General features: G+C 43.0%; 1 protein-coding gene across 1 annotated transcript in view; it reads right to left on the bottom strand.

Annotated features, from left to right (window-relative positions):
• Positions 1-280: 280 nt before the first annotated feature.
• The window catches only part of KCNU1 (potassium calcium-activated channel subfamily U member 1), a 129,785-nt gene continuing 106,560 nt past the window's right edge, over positions 281-23,505 (bottom strand). Inside the window, exons 23-27 of the mRNA XM_010348739.3 lie at positions 18,329-18,403; positions 13,146-13,285; positions 4,970-5,164; positions 3,086-3,204; positions 281-686 (exon numbers count right to left, since the gene is read on the bottom strand). Coding sequence (XP_010347041.1) covers positions 281-686; positions 3,086-3,204; positions 4,970-5,164; positions 13,146-13,285; positions 18,329-18,403 — 935 coding nt within the window. The remainder of the gene's footprint in view (positions 687-3,085; positions 3,205-4,969; positions 5,165-13,145; positions 13,286-18,328; positions 18,404-23,505) is intronic.

The following is a 23,505-nucleotide window of genomic DNA, read 5'->3' on the forward strand; positions in this document are numbered from 1 at the left end:
TCGAGGACTTCTTAAACACAGCTCAGATTTACATGATTTCTGATCAAAGGCAACGGAGGAATGAACTTTCCTTACAGGGGCATTTAGCATATATTTATTTATCACACAAGATCCAGTAGGATTAGACTTTTGTCTCATTTGAAACAGTGTGGCCTTCATGAACCACTAAGCAATGGGCACAAAAATGGCATGCTTCCATTTTTATTTTCCTGGTTCAAAGTTACCATTTCGGAAGATGATTTGTAAGGAGCAAGTGAAGAGCCCATGAATATGGGCAGGTCTAGTGTGGCTCTGAATATGCCAAGGAGTCCTCATCATAAACCTCCTTGTCTGAGGTTTGGTTTCCGTTTTCTTTTGCATTGCCACCTAAAAGTATCTGGGATGATGCAACACTGTGTGTTCTACTCTGATCCCAAGATGTTTGCTTAGCAAAAGGAGAGTTGCTTGTAGACTCATAAGCATAGATTGGTGAATACAGTGTCTCATCACCTGGATCAATGGTAGGAGGAAAATTTGTGTGTGAATATGTCTGTGTTGTCAGTGGTGCATTATTTACAATTTCATTTGACTTTTGCAATAAAGTCTCTTCATTCCTTTTATAACAAGCAGTACTGAAGGGTATGGCACAAAACACAAGGTCTGAGGGCAGCAACTCGAACTCATTGGCTGGCCGGATGATCACAAACCTGTAAGACAAGTCAAAGATAAACGATGAAGCTCTGCAGCCGGCCAGTGTGGCGACAGGCAGTGGCCCAAATAAAGAAGTCATCTTGCTGGGCCCAAAGAGAAAATGTTTTTGTTTTGCTTTACTTCTTGGGTTTCTGATTAATAGCAAATATCTATTTACTACTTACTCTTGAAGCACAGTGCAAGAGGAGAGGTTCTCAAGTAGAAATGCCTTGCTGTACTCCTCTTTTGTTCTAGTGGGAGGGGGAAGACTGTGGTTCAGATTGGTTGATGTCTAATGGCCCTACTCCAGCTCTGTTTGCTTTTAAGAGACACTATAATCATGAATTCAACTGCCACAATATTGACCACTTAGCCAAGCTTTGTCAACAGGAAGATGACATGTATTTCAGGTGTTTTCATCCGGGCTTAGACCTGCTCTAACCTAATACTTATGCCACCAACTTTCACACAGAATGTAGCCTGGCCAGCAGAGAAAAGCATTTTAAAAATGTTCTCTTTAAAGCCCTGACTGGCAAGCAAATAACGAGTGTCAGTGAACGCTAAAGAATATCCAGAAGACTTAACACAGCATCAGGTACATAGCAAATGCCCATTGTGAGGGCAACAGTGCTTATGTGGGAATATTGAGGCAGGGTAGCCTCGTATGACTTTCGTCCTGCATTGCCTCACTAGTGCCTCAAATGATCACCTCTTTCTTAGCATAGCTCTCAAGGCACCATTGAACTTCCTTCACCGAAGAACCTACCCAGTTTTACTTTTCCCACCGAGTCCTCTATAACCTCAATTCTATCATTAAAAAAATCTCCGGAACAAGATCACATATCCTGTTTAAAACAAAAGTAACAATTCCACCCTCCCCCCCTCACCCTGGTCCCCTCAAGTGTTAATATGAGCTATATAGTCTCCCAGTTACCATGTTGGAAGGGCTGTACAGAGGTGTTTGGGGGAGGAGCGGAGTTCAGGCAGAGAGGGAGAGAGAGGGAGCCATTTTCAGACCATCACTCCTCCCCTACTGTCTTGGCGGTGGGTGCTGTAATGTGCCTTCTTTCCATATCCATCAGAGTCATCTATAGACCTCCACTCTTATTTTGGCCTTTGGCACTTGCATGCTCTTCCTTTCAAACTCTAGTGCAGCCATTCTTTTACGCGCCCGCAGTGTCTCTGTGGTTTACGACTCCAGCATTCAGACACGTCGCTATGACTTCCAATACCCAATGAGCTTTACCTCCAAACCACTTTTCTGGCCACGTCCTAGATGTTATAACTCCTAAAATTCTTCCACCTTTAAAATCTTAAGTCTAAATAAATCACTGCTGACTACAGCTTCTTGTCATACTTTCTCTCTCACACCCTTAACTCGGAGTACCTCTACTATTCAACGTCATTGGGATTTCCAATCTTTGTTCTTTCACTATGTGGTTTAGTATTCACAAATTCACAATAAGCCTCCTCTTCCACTCCTCTCAATAGCTAATCTAAATGTTGACTCCTTTCTTGACTCCTGATAATGTTTCTTCGATCGTTCTTTCAGCAATGACTGCACGTGCACTGAGAAATCACTGAGAAATGTGAGATAAAAATTCCTGTAAGCCTAGCCCTCGCTTAGAGCTAGATCTGCCTGGGCATCTCTTTTTTTTCCCTCTCCTTTTCTCCTCTGGGCCAGAAAACTTGTTGCTGTTGTTATTTTCTATTCAAGACCGCTCCACTTTGAGTAATTTGGCTTCCTTCTCCTTTCTCCTGGAACAGGTCCCATCAATCTATTTCCACTCTATTCCTTTCAATTTCTTCTTCCCTACTGAATCCTGTCCATTCTCACTGTGGGGATCTTAGTCTGAACGTACACAATTGTGTTGTCTCCAGACTGTAACTTTTCCTTTCCCTTTGCCCTCCACCTACATTTCTGTCTTCCTTGGTGCTGTTAGAGTGGTCTTTCTTTAAATTGAAAGCCGAACATATCATCCCTATGATTTATATGTAAAAAGTACCATGGCTAGAAAAGATCTCGATCAATATTTACCCAATGAGTCCAGCAGAAAACAAGTACATCTTTCTAATGTGGATAGTGGCATTCAGCTTTAGAAAGCTATACAGACACGGATGAGGAGTAAGTTACAAAATTGAAATGTGGAGATGATTTAAAATCTAGCTCCACATTTCAATTTTCATTGGGGGACAGAAACTCCATTCTCCTTACATGGCCGATATTAGCCGGACCCTAATTACTCAGGCCCCTCTTGTTTATACCCGTCCCTCCTTATTCTTACATAGTTCTTTATTTTCCATGTACCCTTCCTTGCCACTGTGGACCCTGAGCTCTGGAATTCTCTTTCACATTGTATAAAGTAGCCGTGGTCCTTATGCTTGGGTGGGTGGATGATGCTTTCCAATCTAGCACACTCCCCTTTTGTTTTCTGGGTTGAGGTCTTCTTCATCAATTACTCGGTATAACCCAACACAGAGGATTCCAAAAAGATGTAACGAGCCACAGAACAGTTGTCCAAAGTTGTTTCTTGGCTGGGGAGAGAAGAGACAAACATAGGTCTGCTGGGCACTTCGATTAAGGCAATTTTAAGCACTCACTGGAGTGTCATTTGCTTTTCCTGGTAGTAGAAGCTTGGTAAGCCACTTCCCAATATCTTTGTGGTGGCAGTGTCAGGTGGATAGGTAATTAAGTGTATGTTTGGTTCTGAAACTCTAATCCCAGTGACTGTTTTTACCATTCTGGCTCTTTCCAGAGCTTCTGGTGGGTGTGGTGTGAACATATTGTTGTACTTATTACCATTGCCATTCTGGCAACCACTATGAATTAACAATGAGCAACAGGTTGGAAAATGCAGCTTTTGAGATATACACTGAGTTAGGATGTTAAACAACATCTTGAGAGACATCTTATCCTACTGTAAAACAGATCACAATCCCAAATACTCATTTTGACCTTGTTCTTGGGCTATAGCCAACAAGATCACATGAATAGACAACAGTTTCAAGCCCCTGCGGCAGCAAATAGGCTCAGCAAGATCAAAAGAGATCAATCCGTTCAGTTCTGTAATTCCTCAGGATAAAGAACAAAGGGAAGACATGTCATAATTGTAGAGAGGAGGGAGAGTAGTGGAGACAAGTCTACCGTGCTCTCTGATGCCAACAGGAAGTTGCTAGCAGCAGTTTCCTGGGCTTATATATACTCACAAGCCCACCTGTAGGTGAGAAACCCAGGACTACAGAAATGCAAAGAACCAGATTACACTGAGGGAACTTCTGGAATGTGGTTTACACCGGGAACGCTAATGCGCAGAATGTGGGATTTGACCCTTTTGGCAGCACGCATCGACATGCACCAGGTATAGCGTTCTACCCAGGGCGTTTGCTAATGTCCTCTGAATCAACAAAAGATGTTTCCTTGGAAAAGCCTACCCCTAGCAATGACACTGGACACCTGAATGAAATGCCAATTAAAACCAAACCAGAAGGCACCACCTTGACAAGTTGATTTCTCATTTCTTGGCTAGACTCTACTCTGATTTCCAAATGCCTGGATGCTCCATTGGAATTTTCCAGAATTATTATATTCTCCCTGGCTGCAATCTACTGTTTACCAGCTCCCTAGGCTAAGAAAACTCAAGCATTTTCCACTCACTAGTTCAGCCAGACTCTCAGACCCAAGTACAGAAGGCTTCTGGCTGATTTCAGCTGACCTTATCAGATTTCTTTAGCATTTTAAGTATAGGGAGAGCGGGCAGGCCTGGGGTCAAATTGCTGTAGCTGGGTCCCTGCTCTGACACTGATTGACAATGTGGTCCCCAGCAAGTCCTTGCTTCTCTGACTCCAGTTTCTTGATCTGTTAAATAGAATTAATAATAATGCCTACCCTATAAATCCATAAGCAGATTAAGTGGAAAAAGCACTAAAGTAGACAAGCACAGAGAAAATACTCAATAAACATTAGCTGTTATAATTATTATGAATACTCTTGTCAAGGTACAAAGTTGCAGGGCCTCTCTGATGCTCCCTGTAGATTCGGGTTATTTATCTGGAAGATGGGGATAATAACAACTGCTTTATCTACGTCCCATAATTATTGAAAAAAAATAAATATAACATATGAAGACACTGTGATTTGTAAGATACTCTACAAATATAAAGTTCTATTCTTTTTTTGTTATTTTTAGTGTTATTATTTCTGTGCTATGGGATATCTATGAACCCAAATAGCCTGGACCATTTTCAGAAGCTCAGAGAGGTAAGGAAGTGAAAAACTGAGTTCGCTGAAGAGTAGACTCACTTGAACGTCTGATAAAATGGTTTGGTGTAAAGACAGAAGCCCCAGCTTACACCGCTTTCTTCCAGACAAGAGCGTCGTGCAGCTATCTGACAGATCATAGACCTTATCCTCATCTAAATGTTGTTCCAGCTGAGAACTCATTCCTCCTGTCACCAGCATCTGAAGCAATTCCAGGACATGATAATTGTAGAAGGCCTAGAAAACAAAGACAAGCCACAAGCAAGGTCAGAAGAGCCAATATGTGAACAGTGGAGAAGTACAGGTTTGGAGTTGTAGAGGGCATTGCTGTTTAACATGGACCTGATGGTGCAGAACAAACAGTGTTTCTCCTTATAATTCTCTAATGCAACTGAAGAATTACAGTTTGGGTACTGTGCTAGGTCAGGCCAACTGCAGAGAAAGGAACACTAACCCAGTTCTTCCTCCTTGGAGATTACACTGCAGATGAAGAAGAAACTGGATAATGATACTGACACCAGGGACTCTCCTCTTCCCAAAATGACCAGAGGAGGTATATATGTCAGGCCACAGATACCCTAATCATCATCAAGGTATATTTAAATATATATATTTACTGAGACTTTCTATGGATTTTCCAGTAGGGAACTGCTGATATTATTGTCATCCATGCTTGAGCCTTCTGGATGCGAATTTACTTAAAATCCTTTTGTTTGTGACCTAGGGACAGATATTGACTTAGGTCTTATTAGTATTTGGATTTCCCATAGCTCTTACTATACTTTAGGTATTATAGGTGTTTAATAATTAAGTAAATAGGCTTTCAGAATCTTTGGCATCCAAATGAAACTAAGAGGAAGACTTGGCAAACTTCTTATCTTGAAATAAGCTTGAGTTTGAATAATCCCAGCCATTTTAATAAACTCCCTTCCTCCAGGATTGCTTCCACATTCAGTGTGGACCAGGCATTAACATACATGGAAAGGCCATTGGAATGTATTACCCACCAGATTTTCTCAAATTTATTGAATATATAATATTTTAAAATTTTCCACCCTTCATTTTATTTAAATTAGACTTTGGCTTTATTAGAAATGAGAATTTCTATTTTTATATGTTAGTTAAAAGCAATCATTTTGTTTTTGTAATAAATGGCAGGAAGAACTTCAATTGTTATTGTTCTAAAACATTTACCATTTATTTTCTCTACTTTCAAATTCAAGGATCCATCTTCTGAAAACTGGATTAACATAAGAACCTCTTTACTTCTTGCTATGTCTTGATTTTCTGTTCATCTGCACCCCATTGTTTACAATGCTTTCCCAGCGATTCCCACAAACACAAATCAGATCATGATCTCCATCTCCTCAACCTTTTAGTGTCCTGACATAAAACGAGGCCCTCTCTCTCCACCATGGCCTTCAAAACCTTTGGGATCTGATGCAGTCTCCCTTGCCAGGCTTGTCTCCTCCATGACCTGTTCCCTCTGGGGCATACTAGTCTATCTACAGGTGCTCACGTGGTTCTTTTACCGCTTCATGCATTTGCTTTCGAACCTCTGGTTCATCAGCTTGGTGACTCTTTCCTGGGTCTTCTCAGCAGAAGGAAATTTCTCTTTGTTTGGGATTCCATGGGCACTGACTTTTACTTTATCTCATTCTTCCATATTTTACAGTTAGTTGCTTGTATGGAACACAGTTGAGTTTGAATCTTGGACTGTCATATACTAGCTGAGTGCTTTGGGCAATTCATAATTTTCTCTTTTTTTTTTTTTGAGACAGGGTCTCACTCTTTTACCCAGGTTGGGGTGCAGTGGTGCAATCTTGGCTCACTGCAACCTCTGCCTCCTGGGTTCGAGCAATTCTCATGCCTCAGCCTCCCATGTAGCTAGGATTACAGGTGTGCACCACCACGCCTGGCTAATTTTTTTGTATTTTTAGTAGAAACATGGTTTTGCCATGTTGGCCAGGCTGGTCTCTAACTCCTGACCTCAAGTGATCCACCTGCCTTGGCCTTCCATGGTGCTGGGATTACAGGCATGAGCCACCGTTGTCTGGTTGTTTTTTTCAGCAACAGTTTTATAATCTTCAAAGTCGACATGGTAACACTTACCTTCCAGCATTGGTTGCCGGATTAAGTAAAGTAAACTGCACACATTGCTAAATTCTGTTTTCTTTATCATTGCTTCTCATGTATCTGGATCATCTGAAGTGATATTAATGAGTGTAGATTTCTAGATCTCCTGGATCAGAATATATGGACAGGAGCGAGAATTGGGATTTAAAGAGCACCCTGAGGGGTTCTGACACTGGCGGTCCTCAGATCAGACTGAGCAATACTTCCTGAAGATGATGTGCTCCTTCAGAAGATAGACTATGTCTACATAACACTCATATCCTCCGTAGTGCATTGAACAAGGCAGGTGTTTGAAAGCTGTAAGGATATTGACTTCAATGGATAGGTAATTTTTAACAAATAAACAAATAAATATTCTGGTAAAACAGAGATGTGATTGGGACAAGCTGACTTAAGAAATAATATAATCTATATGAATAAGAAGATACTAAAAATAACTTTTCCAGCATTTTTTAGGTTAAAAGACGACTTCACTTTAGTCCTCAGACTGAGAGAATCTCCTGAGTGATGTCTTCCTCCTTATGTTTCTTCTTTGTTGCATTCCACTATCACCCGGAAAGATGCTTATGGAATAAAGTCCCCGATATCTGGTGGAGGAGTGGAGGACATAAATCCAGGTTGAATTACAATCCCTTTAAGAACATGTGGCCGTTGTGTACAGTGATCAAACACAATGCTGTGAGAATAATTCTCCACTGATTAAAGAAAAGGTGCAGCCGGGCGCGGTGGCTCAAGCCTGTAATCCCAGCACTTTGGGAGGCCGAGGCGGGTGGATCACGAGGTCGAGAGATCGAGACCATCCTGGTCAACATGGTGAAACCCCGTCTCTACTAAAAGTGCAAAAAATTAGCTGGGCATGGTGGCGCGTGCCTGTGATCCCAGCTACTCAGGAGGCTGAGGCAGGAGAATTGCCTGACACCAGGAGGCGGAGGTTGCGGTGAGCCGAGATCGCGCCATTGCACTCCAGCCTGGGTAACAAGAGCGAAACTCCGTCTCAAAAAAAAAAAAAAAAAAAAAAAAAAAAAAAAAAAAAAAAAAGGTGCAAATTCTCTGGTTATCTTAGTGTCGATGGCTCTAGGGAAAAATGTGCTTTACATATTTAACTGAAAGAGGCTTAGCCTTTGAATATATCATTTCTTCAGTTCTGACATCAAAAGTATTATAATTCTATATTGAGAAAAATAATGGGATTTACATGTCACCTATATGCTGTGAACTCATCTCCTGTTCTTATTATTTGGGGTTCTCTGACACTGATCTTTCTCAACATCCCTTCCTTCCTTCCTTCCTTCCTTCCTTCCTTCCTTCCTTCCTTCCTTCCTTCCTTCCTTCCTTCCTTCCTTCTTTCCTTCCTTCCTTCCTCCCTCCCTTCTTCCCTCTCTCCCCTCCTCCCTCCTTCTTGTTCTCTCCCTCCATCCCTTTTGTCTCTTGCAAGAAAATCTGCAAGTTAAAGAGCACCTGGAATATTTCAGACTTTCAAACTTGGTCAATGTTTCTCATAACATCTTATTTACTGGAACTTGGACTTTCAATGTCAGAAAATGTTGCTGCTTGTAGTGTTTTAACTTTTAGCTACTGTGAATGTTGTGGTCCCTGTCATAACCTAGAACGTTACCTAATGGCATAGATGCTAGCATCCTAGTCAAATGCTGCTTTGCATTCTGAGAATCCTCAAAGATCTTAAGATCAAACATTCTTCCAGAAATACTTCTAATCTCAGAGTGAGATTATAGGATAGGAAAACTGCAACTAACAAGCCAAGTGACCTTAAGAAAGTCATGTAACTTCTGTTGGCTTGACTTTCCTTATGGGTAAAGGAAAGGGCTCGCCAAATTCACATCTAGTTTCGAAAGTCTTTTGTTGTAGAACCAGATAGGAATCCTGCATATGAGCCTGGCTGCCCCACCATATTTTAATTTTTATAGCACTGAACTGATAGAAGATCAAAAGCAAATCTGAATTGTATCCTGTAGGCATTTTTCTTCAGCTGGGTCAGTTTAGGGTAGTATACCAGGGGTACTTGAAGCCATTCTAATGTCAACTGTATCATAAAGTTTGTAGGGAAAACCCATTATTGTACATTGAAAAAAATAGCACAGGCCTATCAAGGGATAGAATTTTTAAAATTGCATGAAAATTTAAACAAACCCTTAGTATTTCTAAGCAGTGACAAGTTCACAGCACATTACTGTGGGCTTTGTGGCCTTCTTGGGACTTACACATTTATTCTTGGTGTTTATTATGGGCGATGGAGAGAGAAAGGTGGAAGAGCACTATGGAGGTGCCTGAGTACAAATGGGAAGGAAGAGGGCCCTTAATATCATGTTGAAAATGTAGTTCACCAGGACTGAAGTAATGGCTAGTGCTCTCATCTTGTTTCAGAAACTACTGAAGCATTAGCATATGCATTCAGGGATCCTGTCCTGAATGCATCTGTTCTTAGCCTTGACCTTCTGTGTAGTGTGGGCAGAGTCTAATTGTAACCTCTGTAACCTCTGTGTTGCAATGGGACACAATCTCTTCGTGCATTAAGCTGGGCTGCAGGTTGAAAGTGTCAAACACAGAAGACAGTTTTTGCAGAAAAAAGGGACATGAAAAATAGGGCAAAATGTGACTCCTGCCTCCTGCACAGGACTTCTGGCTGGAAATTGGAACCCTGTCTCAGAATAGAGGAGAACAGGATTCTGTTTACGTTATGCCTCTCTCGGTGCTGTATCCTAACAAAGGAATGAGTTCCAAAATCTTCTTAACAGATGCCTCTTGTGCAATCGAATCTTATGCAGGCGCCTCTAATATGCCACAGATGAAAGTAGAGTTGCTCTGATGGAGGGAAGAGGTATGAGTGAGCAAGGCAAGGTGGGCACATCTCCTCTTGTCTGCACTGAGCATTATCAGGGAAGAAGCCCTCTTACCTAAACTTGAAAATTCCTGTGTGGCAAGGACATGGATCATCACAGAAATAGATTTCTGGAGGGTCAGTTGATTGTGGCAGCAAGGAATGACTCTGGGATCACATACACTTGGATCTGAAAACTAACTCGTTACTTGTAAATGATGCAACCTTTGGCAGATTATTTACCCAGCTAAGCTTCCATATTTGACAGGAGAATTAAACCGGGTAATGGAGGTAATACAGTTAGTGAACTCCTTGGCTCTGGGTAAGTGCTTGAGAAATGTTACTCTTCTTAGGGTCTATAGCTATTATTCTTGATATTATCTCAACAAGAAAACTCATCAAAATAATATGCTTAGAGACCTATGTAGGGAAAGGTATGATCTGGGGGACGAATACTGTGATCTTCAGTAATGTTTGCCTTGGGGTTCTGTGTGGGATCAGAGCTCCAGGACCCATAACTGCCTTTCTAACTTAATGGGGAGATCAAGGTCTTGGCCTTCCTACCAACCCTCAGCCAGGAGATGCTCCAGCACAAATGGAGAATATCTGAAGTGTTTGAGAATGTATTCAGGAGCCTCTGTAGTGACTCCAGATGTTTTTATTGAAAGGTGATAAATGTTCTCTTCCTCTCCAAGGGCATTTCCATGTGACCAGGTGGTAAGATCCGGAGTCCACCCATGATCAATGGTCCCCAGAAGAAAGGAGACAATGGGATTGGAGGCTCAGGCTTGACCCTTGGGTCTTTCTTTGGTGATAAGAAGTCATCTCATACTTATAAGGAAGCACATAAAAGCAGTAGAATCAGGTGCAGGGAGAAGGAAAACGAGAAGGAAAACAAGAATAAGCAGCTTTCACAATGATTTTCAATGGCCTCGTTCAGCTCATCATTAGTGTTACCGTATGTTCATTTTGCTGTGCCAGAAAGATTCAAGAGCTGGGGCTGAAGACTGCTAGGTAGAGATTTAGAGATTCAAGATTCACTCGGCACCCTTGACATAGAAGATGCCTTCTTCTCTGATTCTCCATTGCCATCCCTACCCAAACTCAGTGGAGCAAGTGCCAGTCCTAAAATAAGTACTTACCAAGAGTTCTTAAGGCAAAGCTGATGATCTGCTGTGGGTGTGACCTCATGTGACAATCCCAATAATAGGTCACATTGTGTGGCCTTTTTTTTTTTTCTATGTACCACATTTTGTTTTCCAGCAAGAGTCTTCTTTTTCCACTGAGTGAAGCCCACTGACCCAATATCTGAAGGCAGCCTAGGAAGAAGCCACACTCTTGAGACCACCCACCCAAGGCCAATGTCACGCTCAGTTGCTGAATGGTGGGAGGCATCAGGATTCTTATGACCAAGCCTGTGTTCCTCATGCTGGCTTGTGTTGTGTGTTCATTTGTTGCTGTCCCTACTCTTCCAGCCCTTCTCTGTCCATCCTGCCCTTCTGACCAACTCTAAATAGAATCTGTGGCTCTGTTCCTGCCTGTGTGAGCTGGTGGTGCTTAATTAAGTTTCAAGTTTAATTTAAAACATGAGGTTGCCTGCCATCTAAGGATCTCTGAAGAGAACTGGGACTGAAACCCATCTGAAATGAATCTTCAGACAGGTCAAGTTCATCAAAAGTCATCTCCTGCCTGACACTACAGTCATTAATTCCAGGCGAGTTAATTGACATAACAGTGACAGACAGTGGTATAACATTTTCTCTGACACAACTACCTTCTTGGAAAAGTAACCTGACTTGACTTTCTCCAGTGCCTCCCTGGCTCAGCAAAGGCTGAGCTGCTTAACTCTTTAGAAGCCATGCACTCTACCAATTCATTTAATGTTAAACTATTGCTGAAGTGGTATCATCTCTCTAAGAGCTTGATGGGGTGTATGAGAACCCTACCATGGTTTAGAGAGGCAGAGCCCAGGGCAGCACAATCCCTTTCATGCTAAATAGCATTGATGTCAGGAAGGGGACACACATGCCCAGCCCTAATCCCTTAAACTTGCAAACTGTGCCTTGAGGCATTCCTGAAATTCAGGAATGATGCTTCTCCAAGTTCACTTTCAGAAGGCAGCAAGTTCATCAACTGCTCAGACTCTCCTGAATTTCAGCATCTGAATATTGACACCCATCCATTTTGCAGCTCTTCCCTTGAAAATCCTGGATAGGAGGAGTGTGTGAGGTAATGGTTATGTGGCTTTCCTTTGGAAGGATTCTTGCAAGTTATTCACAAATGGCTACACGCCGATCTTGTGAGTCAGTCCATCTGAAATAACACCTTGGGGTGTGCTCCCTCATCACTGCCTCTGACTGCTGTGCTCTCTCCTCTCCTCCAGAACTGGGCTCACCTGCCACCTTCTCAGCACCGCCTTCCCTGAGAAGGCGGCATTACTGAATCTCGCAACTCCTTCCCTAAATTCCACATTTCCTACCTCACACCTCCTTAGTCCTTGTAATTGGCATCCCTCTGTGTTGCTTTTTTTTAATCATGCATATGCCAATCTCCGCCACTCCTCAGGCCCCATGTGGGTGAGGCTTCTGTCATTCTCACACTGCTGATTCCCCAGCATCCGAAGAGTGCCCTGCACAGAGTAGGTGTTCTGGGGGCATTTGTAGGGTGAATTAATTCCACACAGGGGAATCCTAATGGATGGAAAAGATCTGCCAGGTGGCTAAAGAGGTGCTGAAAACTAAAGAACAACCATGTAGTCGACAATCCGCCCCATGAGAGGAGCAACATGGAGGGAGATTTGACTTAGCTCTGAACGAAACTCACAACGCCAAAGGGCAGAGCTGCTTCCTTGAGACGCTTTATGGCCTGAAACTCTTCCTGGATCCCTTTATGGGCTATTTCCATACGACCGGTTGGTAGGATTTTAGAGAGAGGGGAAAGCAGTTATCTACTGAGCTCTGACACCAAGGGGCCTGGTCTGCAGAGATGCCTTTGAAGCACTCACTCCTCCTGGCATCAGACGTTCTGGCTCCAAGGCTCTCAAGTTTTTAATCTTGAAAATGTGAAAATGTTGCTTCCCGTACCAAGTAGTTATGAGAAAAGATAAATTAATGTGTGGAAACAAGCTTCTTTTTGAAAATCAAAGAGAATGTAGAACTGTGTTATCATCTACGCAGCCCTACTCTACCTGCTCACTTCTCTGCAGGGGGCTTGGTTTTGGGGGTTTCGTTGCTTAGCTGTTCTTACCGTGGCCAGGAGAGAATCCAAGAAGCTGCCGGAAAAAACAGTGCCTGTAGAAAAGGCAGTGCTGAGATGCAGGTTTGTTTCTTGGAGAGACCTTTCCAGTCCACCAAGCTGTTCAATAAAGTGAATGTTGGAAGGATTTTCTGCAAGGCAAGAGGCAAAAAGGAAAGACACGCAGACCAGGTTAAGAGCATAAGAAGTGCCATCCATGCAGGCCAAGGGGTGATCACTTGATCAAAAGATCTAATGTCTACTTTGGGGTCTCTGTGGGATCTACCACTGATTCAGTACATTTCTTTTTCTTTCTAATTGTCTTCCTTCCCACAAAAGGCACAGAGATCTGTTGGGTACCTTCACCACCAAGGGGACATTTCTGGAGCACAGGCTTAGTTTCTCGAGAAGTGTTCTTACTGCCATCCTTGTATCATTTATCCTTCAAACCAGGATATTTTGGGGAGCAAAAGAGAGCATGCTCAAAAATTGCCCTGGAATCATAGGAATAAATAGGAACACATGGTCACCCCAGTTAAAATGTTTTATTTCTCAAATTACTATGCAATGGATGACTTGGCATTTACTTGGCTTCCTAGAGTCACATAAGCCCCATGTCTCTCAGAATTTAATGTGCATAGGAATTACTTGGGGATCTGGTTGCAATGCAGATTCTGATTCACTGGGTCTAGGGTGTGGGCTGAGAGTCCACAAGCCTAGCCAGCTCCCAGATGCTGCTGAAGTTGCTGATTCATGAATCGCACTCTGTGTGGCAAGGGCTTAGGGAATCATCCTAACTGAGGCCAGTATAGCAGTAGCCAAATTATCCATCAGCATGTCCATACTGGCACAGGCTCCATCAGCATCTCTATTCTGGCCCCAGACCCCTGTAGGCAGCCTCTGAGGTGAATATAGCTGGTCTTTGCGGAGCGTGAGAGGAGAGGCACTTCTCTCCTCTAGGAGACAATGCTGCCTTTGTTCCTAGACTTTTCTTTCTTCTTATTCTTCTTTTTTTTTTAACTGGTATGTTCTTTATTGTCCTAGCATTGCATAGTACTTTGTGCATGCTTTTAAATAGAGAGCAGAGTTGCCCACCTGAAACTATTCTCTTGTATGGGATATTTCAAGCTGTTTTACTATGGACAAGGAGCAGGGACCAAAATGCTGCCTGGGCTTAAAAAGAGCCATGATCAGATTAAACAGAAGTTGGAGAGTTGGAGAGATTTGGGCCACACACGAGAAGAAAATGAAGGAGGAGGCTGAGATTTCAACTGGACTCATAAGAGGCATAGGTGGATGGCTGGAGGGGCTTCCTGGATGTCGGGGAATAGGATTTAGGAGCAGCCTAGAGAGGAAAGTAAAGGAGAGAGGAGTCCAGAGAGCCAATGCCTTGTGCTCAAATCTGAGATGAATGCCACCTGCCAGGAGCAAGCCTGGAGACAGCGCATGGGTAGCTGGCCATTACCATGGCTACAGAAAGCCATATACTAGAAAAATAACTTAAAAGCTATACAATCGTCATTATAAATATTTTGTGTTTTAAAACTAACTCTAGTGTTGGTTATAAAAGGTTCACAGTTACTCTGAAGAGAGCTGTATCTCTGTTGCACGATAGTGGAGAAGTCTGCTCTGATCCCCATGTGTAAACAATGATTCTCTTCCCAACTTGTTCTGTGTGTTCCTGTAGAGTTTGACAGTTTCCACGTGCCTTCTATCCAAGTGCTTTTGCTTACAGCAGATACTGTTTTTCTGTATCCTGAAGTTGCCAGAGGAGAAGAGAATCTTCTTTTTTTTTTTTGAGACAGTCTCATTCCATTGTCCAGGCTGGAATGCAGCGGTGCAATCACTGCAACCTCCGCCTTCCAGGTTCAAGCAATTCTCATGCCTCAGCCTCCCAACTAGCTGGAATTACAGGTGTGTACCACCATGTCTGGCTAATTTTTGTATTGTAAATAGAGACAGTGTTTCATTGTGTTGGCCAGGCTGGTTTCAAACTCTTGACTTCAAATGATCCACCTGCCTCAGCCTCCCAAAGTGTGTTTGTCTCAAGAACAGCATTGGAAAATAGAGATGCTGTCTCCCCTGGGAGCAAAGGGAAGGCATGCTTACTGTGTGTTATAAAAGACTCTGGTCTCCTGAGCTTAGGTTCCTATCCTACAGAGCAATCTACTGTGGGTACAGGTGTCACTTTGGGCCTCTTCATGCCACCTTGTAGAAAGCAGGGCTTGGGCAACCAACACAAAAGTGAGGATACTCTGGCTGCTGTTACTCTGAGTAATAAACTGACTGGTTTTGTTTTGTTTTGTTTTGGTCTCTGATCCAGGAGTCTTATATCTTCTGCCAGCATCCATGAGACTGGGGCAGGTGAACTTGCTGCTTTGCAATTAGGATAGTCTTGGACTCTCCACAGTTCTTCATACTATAATTATTTAAATGACCAATCCACACAAATCTGCTGGACGTGCAACTCAGAATCCATGCTTGCTATGACTGGATTATGCCCTAGGGCCTTAAATTATTCCTCAGTAAGTTTTGGGCAAGTGATATTAATGAAGGAAGTGATATTAATTGATCATTTTATTCCAAGAACAGAATTATTTTTATAAAAGACGAGCAAGGATGATTAATATCAACCCCCACATCTCCTGTGCATGTCTACATTCCTCTCCTTGCATTGTGAACCCTACACACACACACACACACACACACACACACACACACACACACAAATATCCCATGAGCCTTTGTCCAAATCCTGCTGTATCACCCTAAACTAATGGCCTCAGCTTTCCTGGCTATTTCTCTGCAGACCCCTATGCATTCTGTACCAAAGGGGTGCAGAACATCAGACCTGCAATTCCCACATCAACGTGACCCTTTCCAGCCAGCCAGACAAGAAGAACCTGTGTGAGCTGGCAGGTGGCGTGTTAGGCTAACTTGACAAGCACCACCTGGCACTAGAAACAAAACCTCTAAGTCCCTGGAGAGTGACCAGATGCACCTCTAGGTCAGTGAGAAACTGGATGATTTCTTCCCAACCACTCTAACTTATAGTCTTCTTTAAATTAATGCATTTGGCACACACAGTTGACCCTCCATTTCCACAGGTTTTGCATTCAAGGATTCAACTAACCACAGATGAAACCCGTGGATACAGAGGGTTGATGATACTATACCATTTTACATAAAGGACTTGAACTTCATGGATTTGGGTGTCTTCAGGAAGTAGGGCCAGGGGAGGAGTGGGGAGTGAGTTATGGAACCAATGCCTCACAGATACAGACAGCCAACTGTGTACAGCTCAGGAGTTAAAGACAGTTCAAAGTGGAGGAGAAAAATAAAATGTAATTAAAAACTGCTTCAAGGTGGTTACAAGTAGGCAGGCAGGTACTGGGATCCAGGGGTCTGGGATGTTCAAACTCTGAAGTTCAAGAACCTCTGCTCCAGAAAATGGCCATGAAAGCTAGGTAACAACGAGGCAGTGCCTCACTTCTCACCTGCTACACTGTCACTCCCAGCTCATATGGCGGTGACACCTGCTGATTCCTCTCTAAGTTTCCCTGCTTTGTTTGTAGGATAAGAGGTCTAGATGTTCATCTAATTTTGGATAAATCCCAGTAGTTTAGGTAATCGAGCTCATAAAATGCCTATTATGCATTTTTCTGTTTAGTAAAATCGGGTCAAATCACAGTCAGGACCAGTTTTTAGAGATCATCTCTGAATTGGTTCAATCTGTGCTAATGGCACCATTTGCCTCGTCTGGGGGATTTTCTCCTTTTCTCTTCAACTATACTCAGTAGTAAATCCTAATGTGTCCCCTGGTGCCCCAGCAATGCACCCCACCAAATGCACTTGGGCACTCTTCCCTCCCTTGTCTTCTGTTCCCAGAGCTCCCCGTGCCTAGGAAAGTTTCTTGCTTTGTTTGGTGTTGGTGACAGATAAAAGCATATTCTGTTAATTCTTTGCGAGGTTTTTTTTTTGTTTTTTTGTTTTTTTGTTTTTTTTTTGAGACGGAGTTTCGCTCTTGTTACCCAGGCTGGAGTGCAATGGCGCGATGTCGGCTCAACGCAACCTCCGTCTCTCCTGGGTTCAGGCAGTTCTCCTGCCTCAGCCTCCTGAGTAGCTGGGATTACAGGCACGTGCCACCATGCCCAGCTAATTTTTTGTATTTTTTAGTAGAGACGGGGTTTCACCATGTTGACCAGCATGGTCTCGATCTCTCGACCTCGTGATCCACCTGCCTCAGCCTCCCAAAGTGCTGGGATTACAGGCGTAAGCCACCGTGCCCGGCCACTTTGCGAGTTTTTTTCATCTGTTTTAAGGAAGTATCACTAAGGGCTGGGATTAATGTGATGTGGGGAAAATACATGGGACACAAAATTTGGGGACACCAAGGGTGAGCACTTCGTCTAAGTCTGACACCCTCATGCCTCCCCTTCCTTATCCTGGCCCCACTGCTGGAAAGGAAAGCATTATAAAGGATTGTGAGATTCCACCAGGAGGAAGAAAGAATTGCTCCCAATGAGCACTAAAATCAGACTTGCTGGTAGGCAGTTTTCTATCTCTTTCACTAGGGAATAGAGTGGTTCTCACCACTGGCAATTTATCCCCTGAGGTCACCTTACAATGGCTGGAAACAGTTTTAGTTGTCACCACTGTGGGGATGCTATCCCCATGTAGTGGGTAGAAGTCAAAGATGCTGCTAAACATCTTTCCATACACAGGATGGCCTCACAAAGTTAGAAAATGTCAACAGTACCAAGGTGGAGAAACTCTGCCCTAACCCATCTGGTGATCCCTTTGAGGGATCAGTGAGCTTCTCCACATCTTCATAGTCAGGACCAAAAGTCCTATTGTGGGGTTGACTAGTCAGTGCAGGGAGATTCTTTCTAGTGGTTTTCCAATCTGTGGTCCCTCCCTCTGAATAAGACTATGCCAGTTGCTGGTCCCCCTCCCTCTCCTGGTTAACTGGAAGAGTGGAGAAGGCGGATGTCATTTCTGCACCCTGAGAGCAGATATGCTGATGTTCCCAGTTGGATCAAAGCCCAGTGTAACATCCAGGCAAGCACTTAAAGCTCTGAGCCTCATTCTGGTTCCTGAGTCCTTTGGCTGTGCATTCCAAAAAGAAGCTTGGAACATCAGTTATATATCACAAAAATTTCTCCATTGAATTTTGCCCTCCAAACACAACTTACTCAATTCAGTGAGGATAGGGACTCTTTGGCAGGTTGATTTCTCATTAGGTCCACTTGTGTAACCTGGAGTATTCTCTGCAAAGAAGAAAGGAGGTGATAAATACAAACACAATGCCTTACAAAACTTGTCAAAATGTAGAAGAGCATCATGTAACTTGGTACTTTATCTTAGCAAAGTTACTCTCATGTGCAAATCTCAAATCCTTTACTATGTTTAGACAAAAATTATAATTTGGGTCTCCTCAGTATCTCCTTTTGATAAATGTAGGAAGGTGTGTGTGTGTGTGTGTGTGTGTGTGTGTGTGTGTGTGTGTGTGTGTGTTCTTTCTTTTTTTTTCTTTTTTTGAGACAAGGTCTTGCTCCATCTCCAAGACTGGAGTACAGTGGTGCCATCAGAGCTCACTGCAGCCTTCACTCCTGAGCTCAAGCTATCCCCTTGCCTCTGCCTCCTGACTAGCTAGAACGTCCAGCACATGCCACCATACTCAGCTAACTTATTTTTATTTTTGCAGAGATAGGGTCTTAAGATGTTACCAAGGCTGGTCTCAAATTCCCAGCCTCAAGTAATCCTCCTGTCTTGGCTTCCTGGAGTGCTAGGATTACAGACCTAAGCCATCAGGCCTGACTGTCTGTTCTTTCAAACTGGCACTTCAAATGACTTACAAAAGGCAAGGTTCTCCCAGTAGTTGCTTATTGATGTCACAATTAAGATATGCATACTCTTCACTGAGTGGCTGTGCTAGATAACAACCCAGTCAGGCAGTGGCTCAAACCACATCAATTTGCCTGTACCATTTTTAAGAAACTACAAATAGATGGGTGGTACTGCCCCTTGAGTGCTTTAGGGCACACTGCAAGTGGCTGCTGGCTCTGGTACTCTCTGCCTCTTTGAGCTTCTCACTGCATGGAGGCACTGTGGATGTCTCTGCAGAACTGGCTGCCCGCCTGCCTCCATATGGAAGGCTGTGGGGTTTCTTAAAGACTGGGCTGGGACGTTGTCATTCAGGGCCCTTGACATCTGTGCTCAGGTTATAGACACGTTTCCCTCCTATCTTCGGAGATAAGGCACTGCAGTGACCTCTGTGAGCCGTGACTCCAAAATAGGGAATGCGTGGCACTGGCCTGAAACAGCTTTATCATGTGCTGAACTATGGTGAATTTCAAAAGAAGCATGACCTCAGAGGTTTAGTCTCCAACTTAAACTTGAAACGTAAGGGAAAATAAACCCAATAGGAGGCTGAGTGCAGTGGCTCACACCTATAATCCCAACACTTTGGGAGGCTCATATGTGAGGATCACTTGAGCCTAGGAGTTCAAGACAATCCTGGGCAACATAGACCATTCTCTACAAAAATTTAAAAAAAAAATAGCTGAGTGTAGTGGTGCACAGATGAAATCTCAGCTACCTAGGAAGATGAGGTGAGAGGGGCGCTTGAGTCCAGGAGTTCAGAACTCACAGTGAGACGTCATCACACTACTGCACTCCAACCTGGAGACAGAGACCCTATCTCAAAAAAAAAAAAAAAAAAAAAAAAAAAAGAAGTTGGTGGGGGAGAGAAATAGAAAAATATGGTGCCATTTTTTTTTTTTAAAGTGCCATAATGGCATTATAAGTTGTGCTTACAACTGTTGGTTACTTTCTTAAAGTTTTCTGAGGATGTTATATAGGGGGAAAAAACATTGTAAACCATCAAGATGTACTCGTAATTAAGATTCCCTGCCGCTTAGAAGAGAGTGAAATCTTTGGAAGGCCCTTTGTTTCCTGAGTGAGGTAATTGGTAGGGGTGAGAAGGGGAACGAATGGAGGTGAGCTCTGTGCTAAGGCCCCCCGAAAAGCAGACAATGAGAAGATGACAGGGAATGGAGCCACTGAGGTGTAGACCAGGAAAAGGGGAAATCCAAAGAGAGATGGGTTTCCAGAAGGAATGCTATGCACTACGATATTTCACACCTTTTCCGTCTCAGCACTGAGATGAAAAAGAGCCACTTCCTGTTAACGAAGAGTACAGCTGAATATATTTCTGGTTTCTACTAAATTTCTGAGTAATGAATGTAGGATAAAAACTGAAGAGCCCAACACGTTTGGTTTATGTCTAGAACCGTCAGTGACCTTAGGAATTTCACAAAATCCTTCAGTTTTTGGCGAGGAAATGGAAGGCCAGAGGGCTAACTGGATTTGCACGGCTATTAAAGAGGAAGGTTTACAAGGATGACTAGAGATCCTGATTCACTGATAGTTCTTATTCTTGATGAAATCTAAATACCTTAAATTATTTTTCCTTAAAAAAAAGATCTCTGAGATTTGCATAATGCAGGAAGACTTGAGGGAATTAAAGTTCCATTTTATTCTCAGATTAAGATGCCTTACTTGTTTCATCTGCCCTCTTTCCCTCTTTCCCTCTTTCTCTCTTTCCCTCATTTTCTTCTCGCTTCTCTTCCTTTCCCTCCTTCCTTCCCCTTTTTCCTTTCTAATTTCTTTCCTTTCCTTCTTTTCTTCCTTCCTCTCCCCTTCCTCATTCCCTCCCTCTCTCCTACCCTTCCTTCCTTCCCTCTCTCCTTCCTTCCCTTCTTTTCCTCCTTCCCTCCCTCCCTTCCTCCTTCCCTCCCTCCCTCCTTCCTTCCCTCCCTCCCTCCTTCCTTCCCTCCCTCCTTCCTTCCTTCCCTCCCTCCTTCCTTCCCACCCTCTTTCCTTCCTTCTCTCCTTCCCTCCCTCCCTCCTTCCTTCCTTCCCTCCCTCCTTCCTTCCCACCCTCTTTCCTTCCTTCTCTCCTTCCCTCCCTCCCTTCCTCTCCTCCTGTCCTTTCTTCTTTCTTTCCTTTCTTCCTTCCTTTCTTTTTCCTTTCTTCCTTCTTTTCTTTTTTCTGTTTTCTTTCCTTCTTTCCTTTTCTTCCTTCCCTTTTCCTTCCTCCCTCCATTTCTTCCTTCCATAAATATTTTTAAAGTATCTACTCCATGGTAGAACTATGTTCATTCTTGCCCCAGTTACATATCACATGTTGCAAATACAAAATATTTTTGGATATTGATGATAATTTAAAAACCCCAAACTTTACAGGCCGGTGATTTAAATTGGAGATGCGACTTTAGATAAGGTCCCAAGAGGGGCATCTCTGACCTTGGGACAGAGTCTGAGGAATAAGGAAAAGCCATCTGGCAGAGGGGTGTGATAAAGAACCCATGGCAGGAAATAGCCAGTGTGAACAGGATGAAGGAGCAGAGAATCCAAGCTTCCTGCTGGCTTGCAAGATCCTAGTTTTTCCTTTAACTGCCATGGGTCAACATCATAGGGTTTAAAGTAAGGAAATGAGATTATCCAATGCATATGTATAAAACATCTCTGGCTGCTGAGAGCAGTGGACACTGTAAAGAGATAAGATAACTCTTACATGTACCCTGTGAGTTAATCACAGTGAGATTATCTTTGACGACGAGAAAACTGCAGCCAGGATTTACATACCATGCCCCAGATCACATGGCTTGTAAATAATGGATGAGGCTTCACAGCCTGATCAGCACCAACTTCAAAACCCATGCCCTTTTCATGGCACCTACTTTGTAGCCCTATTAAAATATACACGGTTTGACTGGAATTTTCGGTAAAATATTGAAGTCAGTTTCCTACAAAGGAGAAACCTCTCTATGGGGAAATCCTTTTTTGAATCCCACTTTCTGATTCCAGTTATCTGCTAATAAAGAACTTGAGACTGACTTTTAGAGTCTGGTGTTCTAATTGGGTGTAGACACATTCACATCAGCTGAAGCAACTATATGAAAATCTGCTTCCACTGCTGGCTGAAGAGCAACTGAATTTCCACATTAACTCCATCCCTTTTAGAGCAATGGTTAATTTGAATGTGTCAGATCATAGCCTGGGTACATTTTACTGATGTCAATATTTTTGCTACCTAATAGTACATAGTATTATACCTGAAATCTTCCAGCCTGGCAGGGTGCTATTACAAAAGATTGCTTAATTGTAGATTACTTCTGTACATTTAAATTTCAGTAGCATATTAAGTTGTCAGGCTTAATTACCGTTATATGTTTAGATTATGCCACAGATTATTTAGTTCAGTACCTAGGTTTGCCAACCTGTTCTCCTTGTGATGTGACAGGGCAGTAATTAGAGAATTAAAGAAAAAACTAAAATTTCCCATGGAGCTGTCCAGGAGGGCTGGCATTCTCACTGATCCTTCAGAGAGTACTCACTCTGCTGCTCCCCACCACCCCCACCCCATCCAATGTTCCTTGGTGAATTTCTGCCGGGAATAGCCTTGGTGGTCTTAGCTTGGCTTCATGTTTATGTTTATCTTGACTATGAACATGCAGAAAAACCCACTGATCCCTCAAAGGGCTCACCAGATAGGTTAGGGCAGAGTTTCTCCACCTTGCTGCTGTTGACATTTTCTAATTTTGTGAGGCCATCCTGTGTATTGAAAGATGTTTAGCAGCATCTTTGACTTCTACACACTAGATGGGGATAGCATCCCCACAATGATGACAGTCAAAACTGTTTTCAGCCATTGTAAGGTGACCTTAGGGGACCAATTGCCACTGGTTGAGAACCACCGTATCCCCTAGTGAAAGGGATAGAAAACTGCCTACCAACACATCTTATTTTAGTTTTCGTTACGGACCATGCTTTCTGCCTCCTGGTAGAATCTCACAATCTTTCATAATTTCAGCTCTTGGAGGTGGGTATTCCTGGTTCTACCTGTTATGTATGGTGCAAGAGGAGTATTATTAAGAAATGGGGAGAATGCTTAAGAAGGCCAAACAGGCTTCTGTGAGAATTGGGAACATCTATATTATTAATACAAACTCCAGACAGAGACTTATGATGCCATAGTAATTGGGGAAAATTCTGGGTAATGGCCCTTTGCTATTCATAGGTTATCTCAAAAATGTTCTTTTATTAATTTTTTTTTATTTTTTATTTTAGAGACAGAGTTTCGCTCTGTCGCCCGTATTGAAGTGAAGTGGCGAGATCTTGGCTCACTGCAACCTCCCAGTTCAAGTGATTCTCCTGCTTCAGCCTCCTGAGTAGCTAGGGTTACAGGCATATGCCACCACACCCAGCTAATTTATGTATTTTTTTAAAAATTAGAGATGGGGTTTCACCATGTTGGTCACCCTGACCTCATGATCCACCTGCCTCGGCCTCCCAAAGTGTTGGG

The sequence above is a fragment of the Saimiri boliviensis genome, chromosome 13 (genome assembly GCF_048565385.1).
Source record: "Saimiri boliviensis isolate mSaiBol1 chromosome 13, mSaiBol1.pri, whole genome shotgun sequence".
NCBI lineage: Eukaryota > Metazoa > Chordata > Mammalia > Primates > Cebidae > Saimiri > Saimiri boliviensis.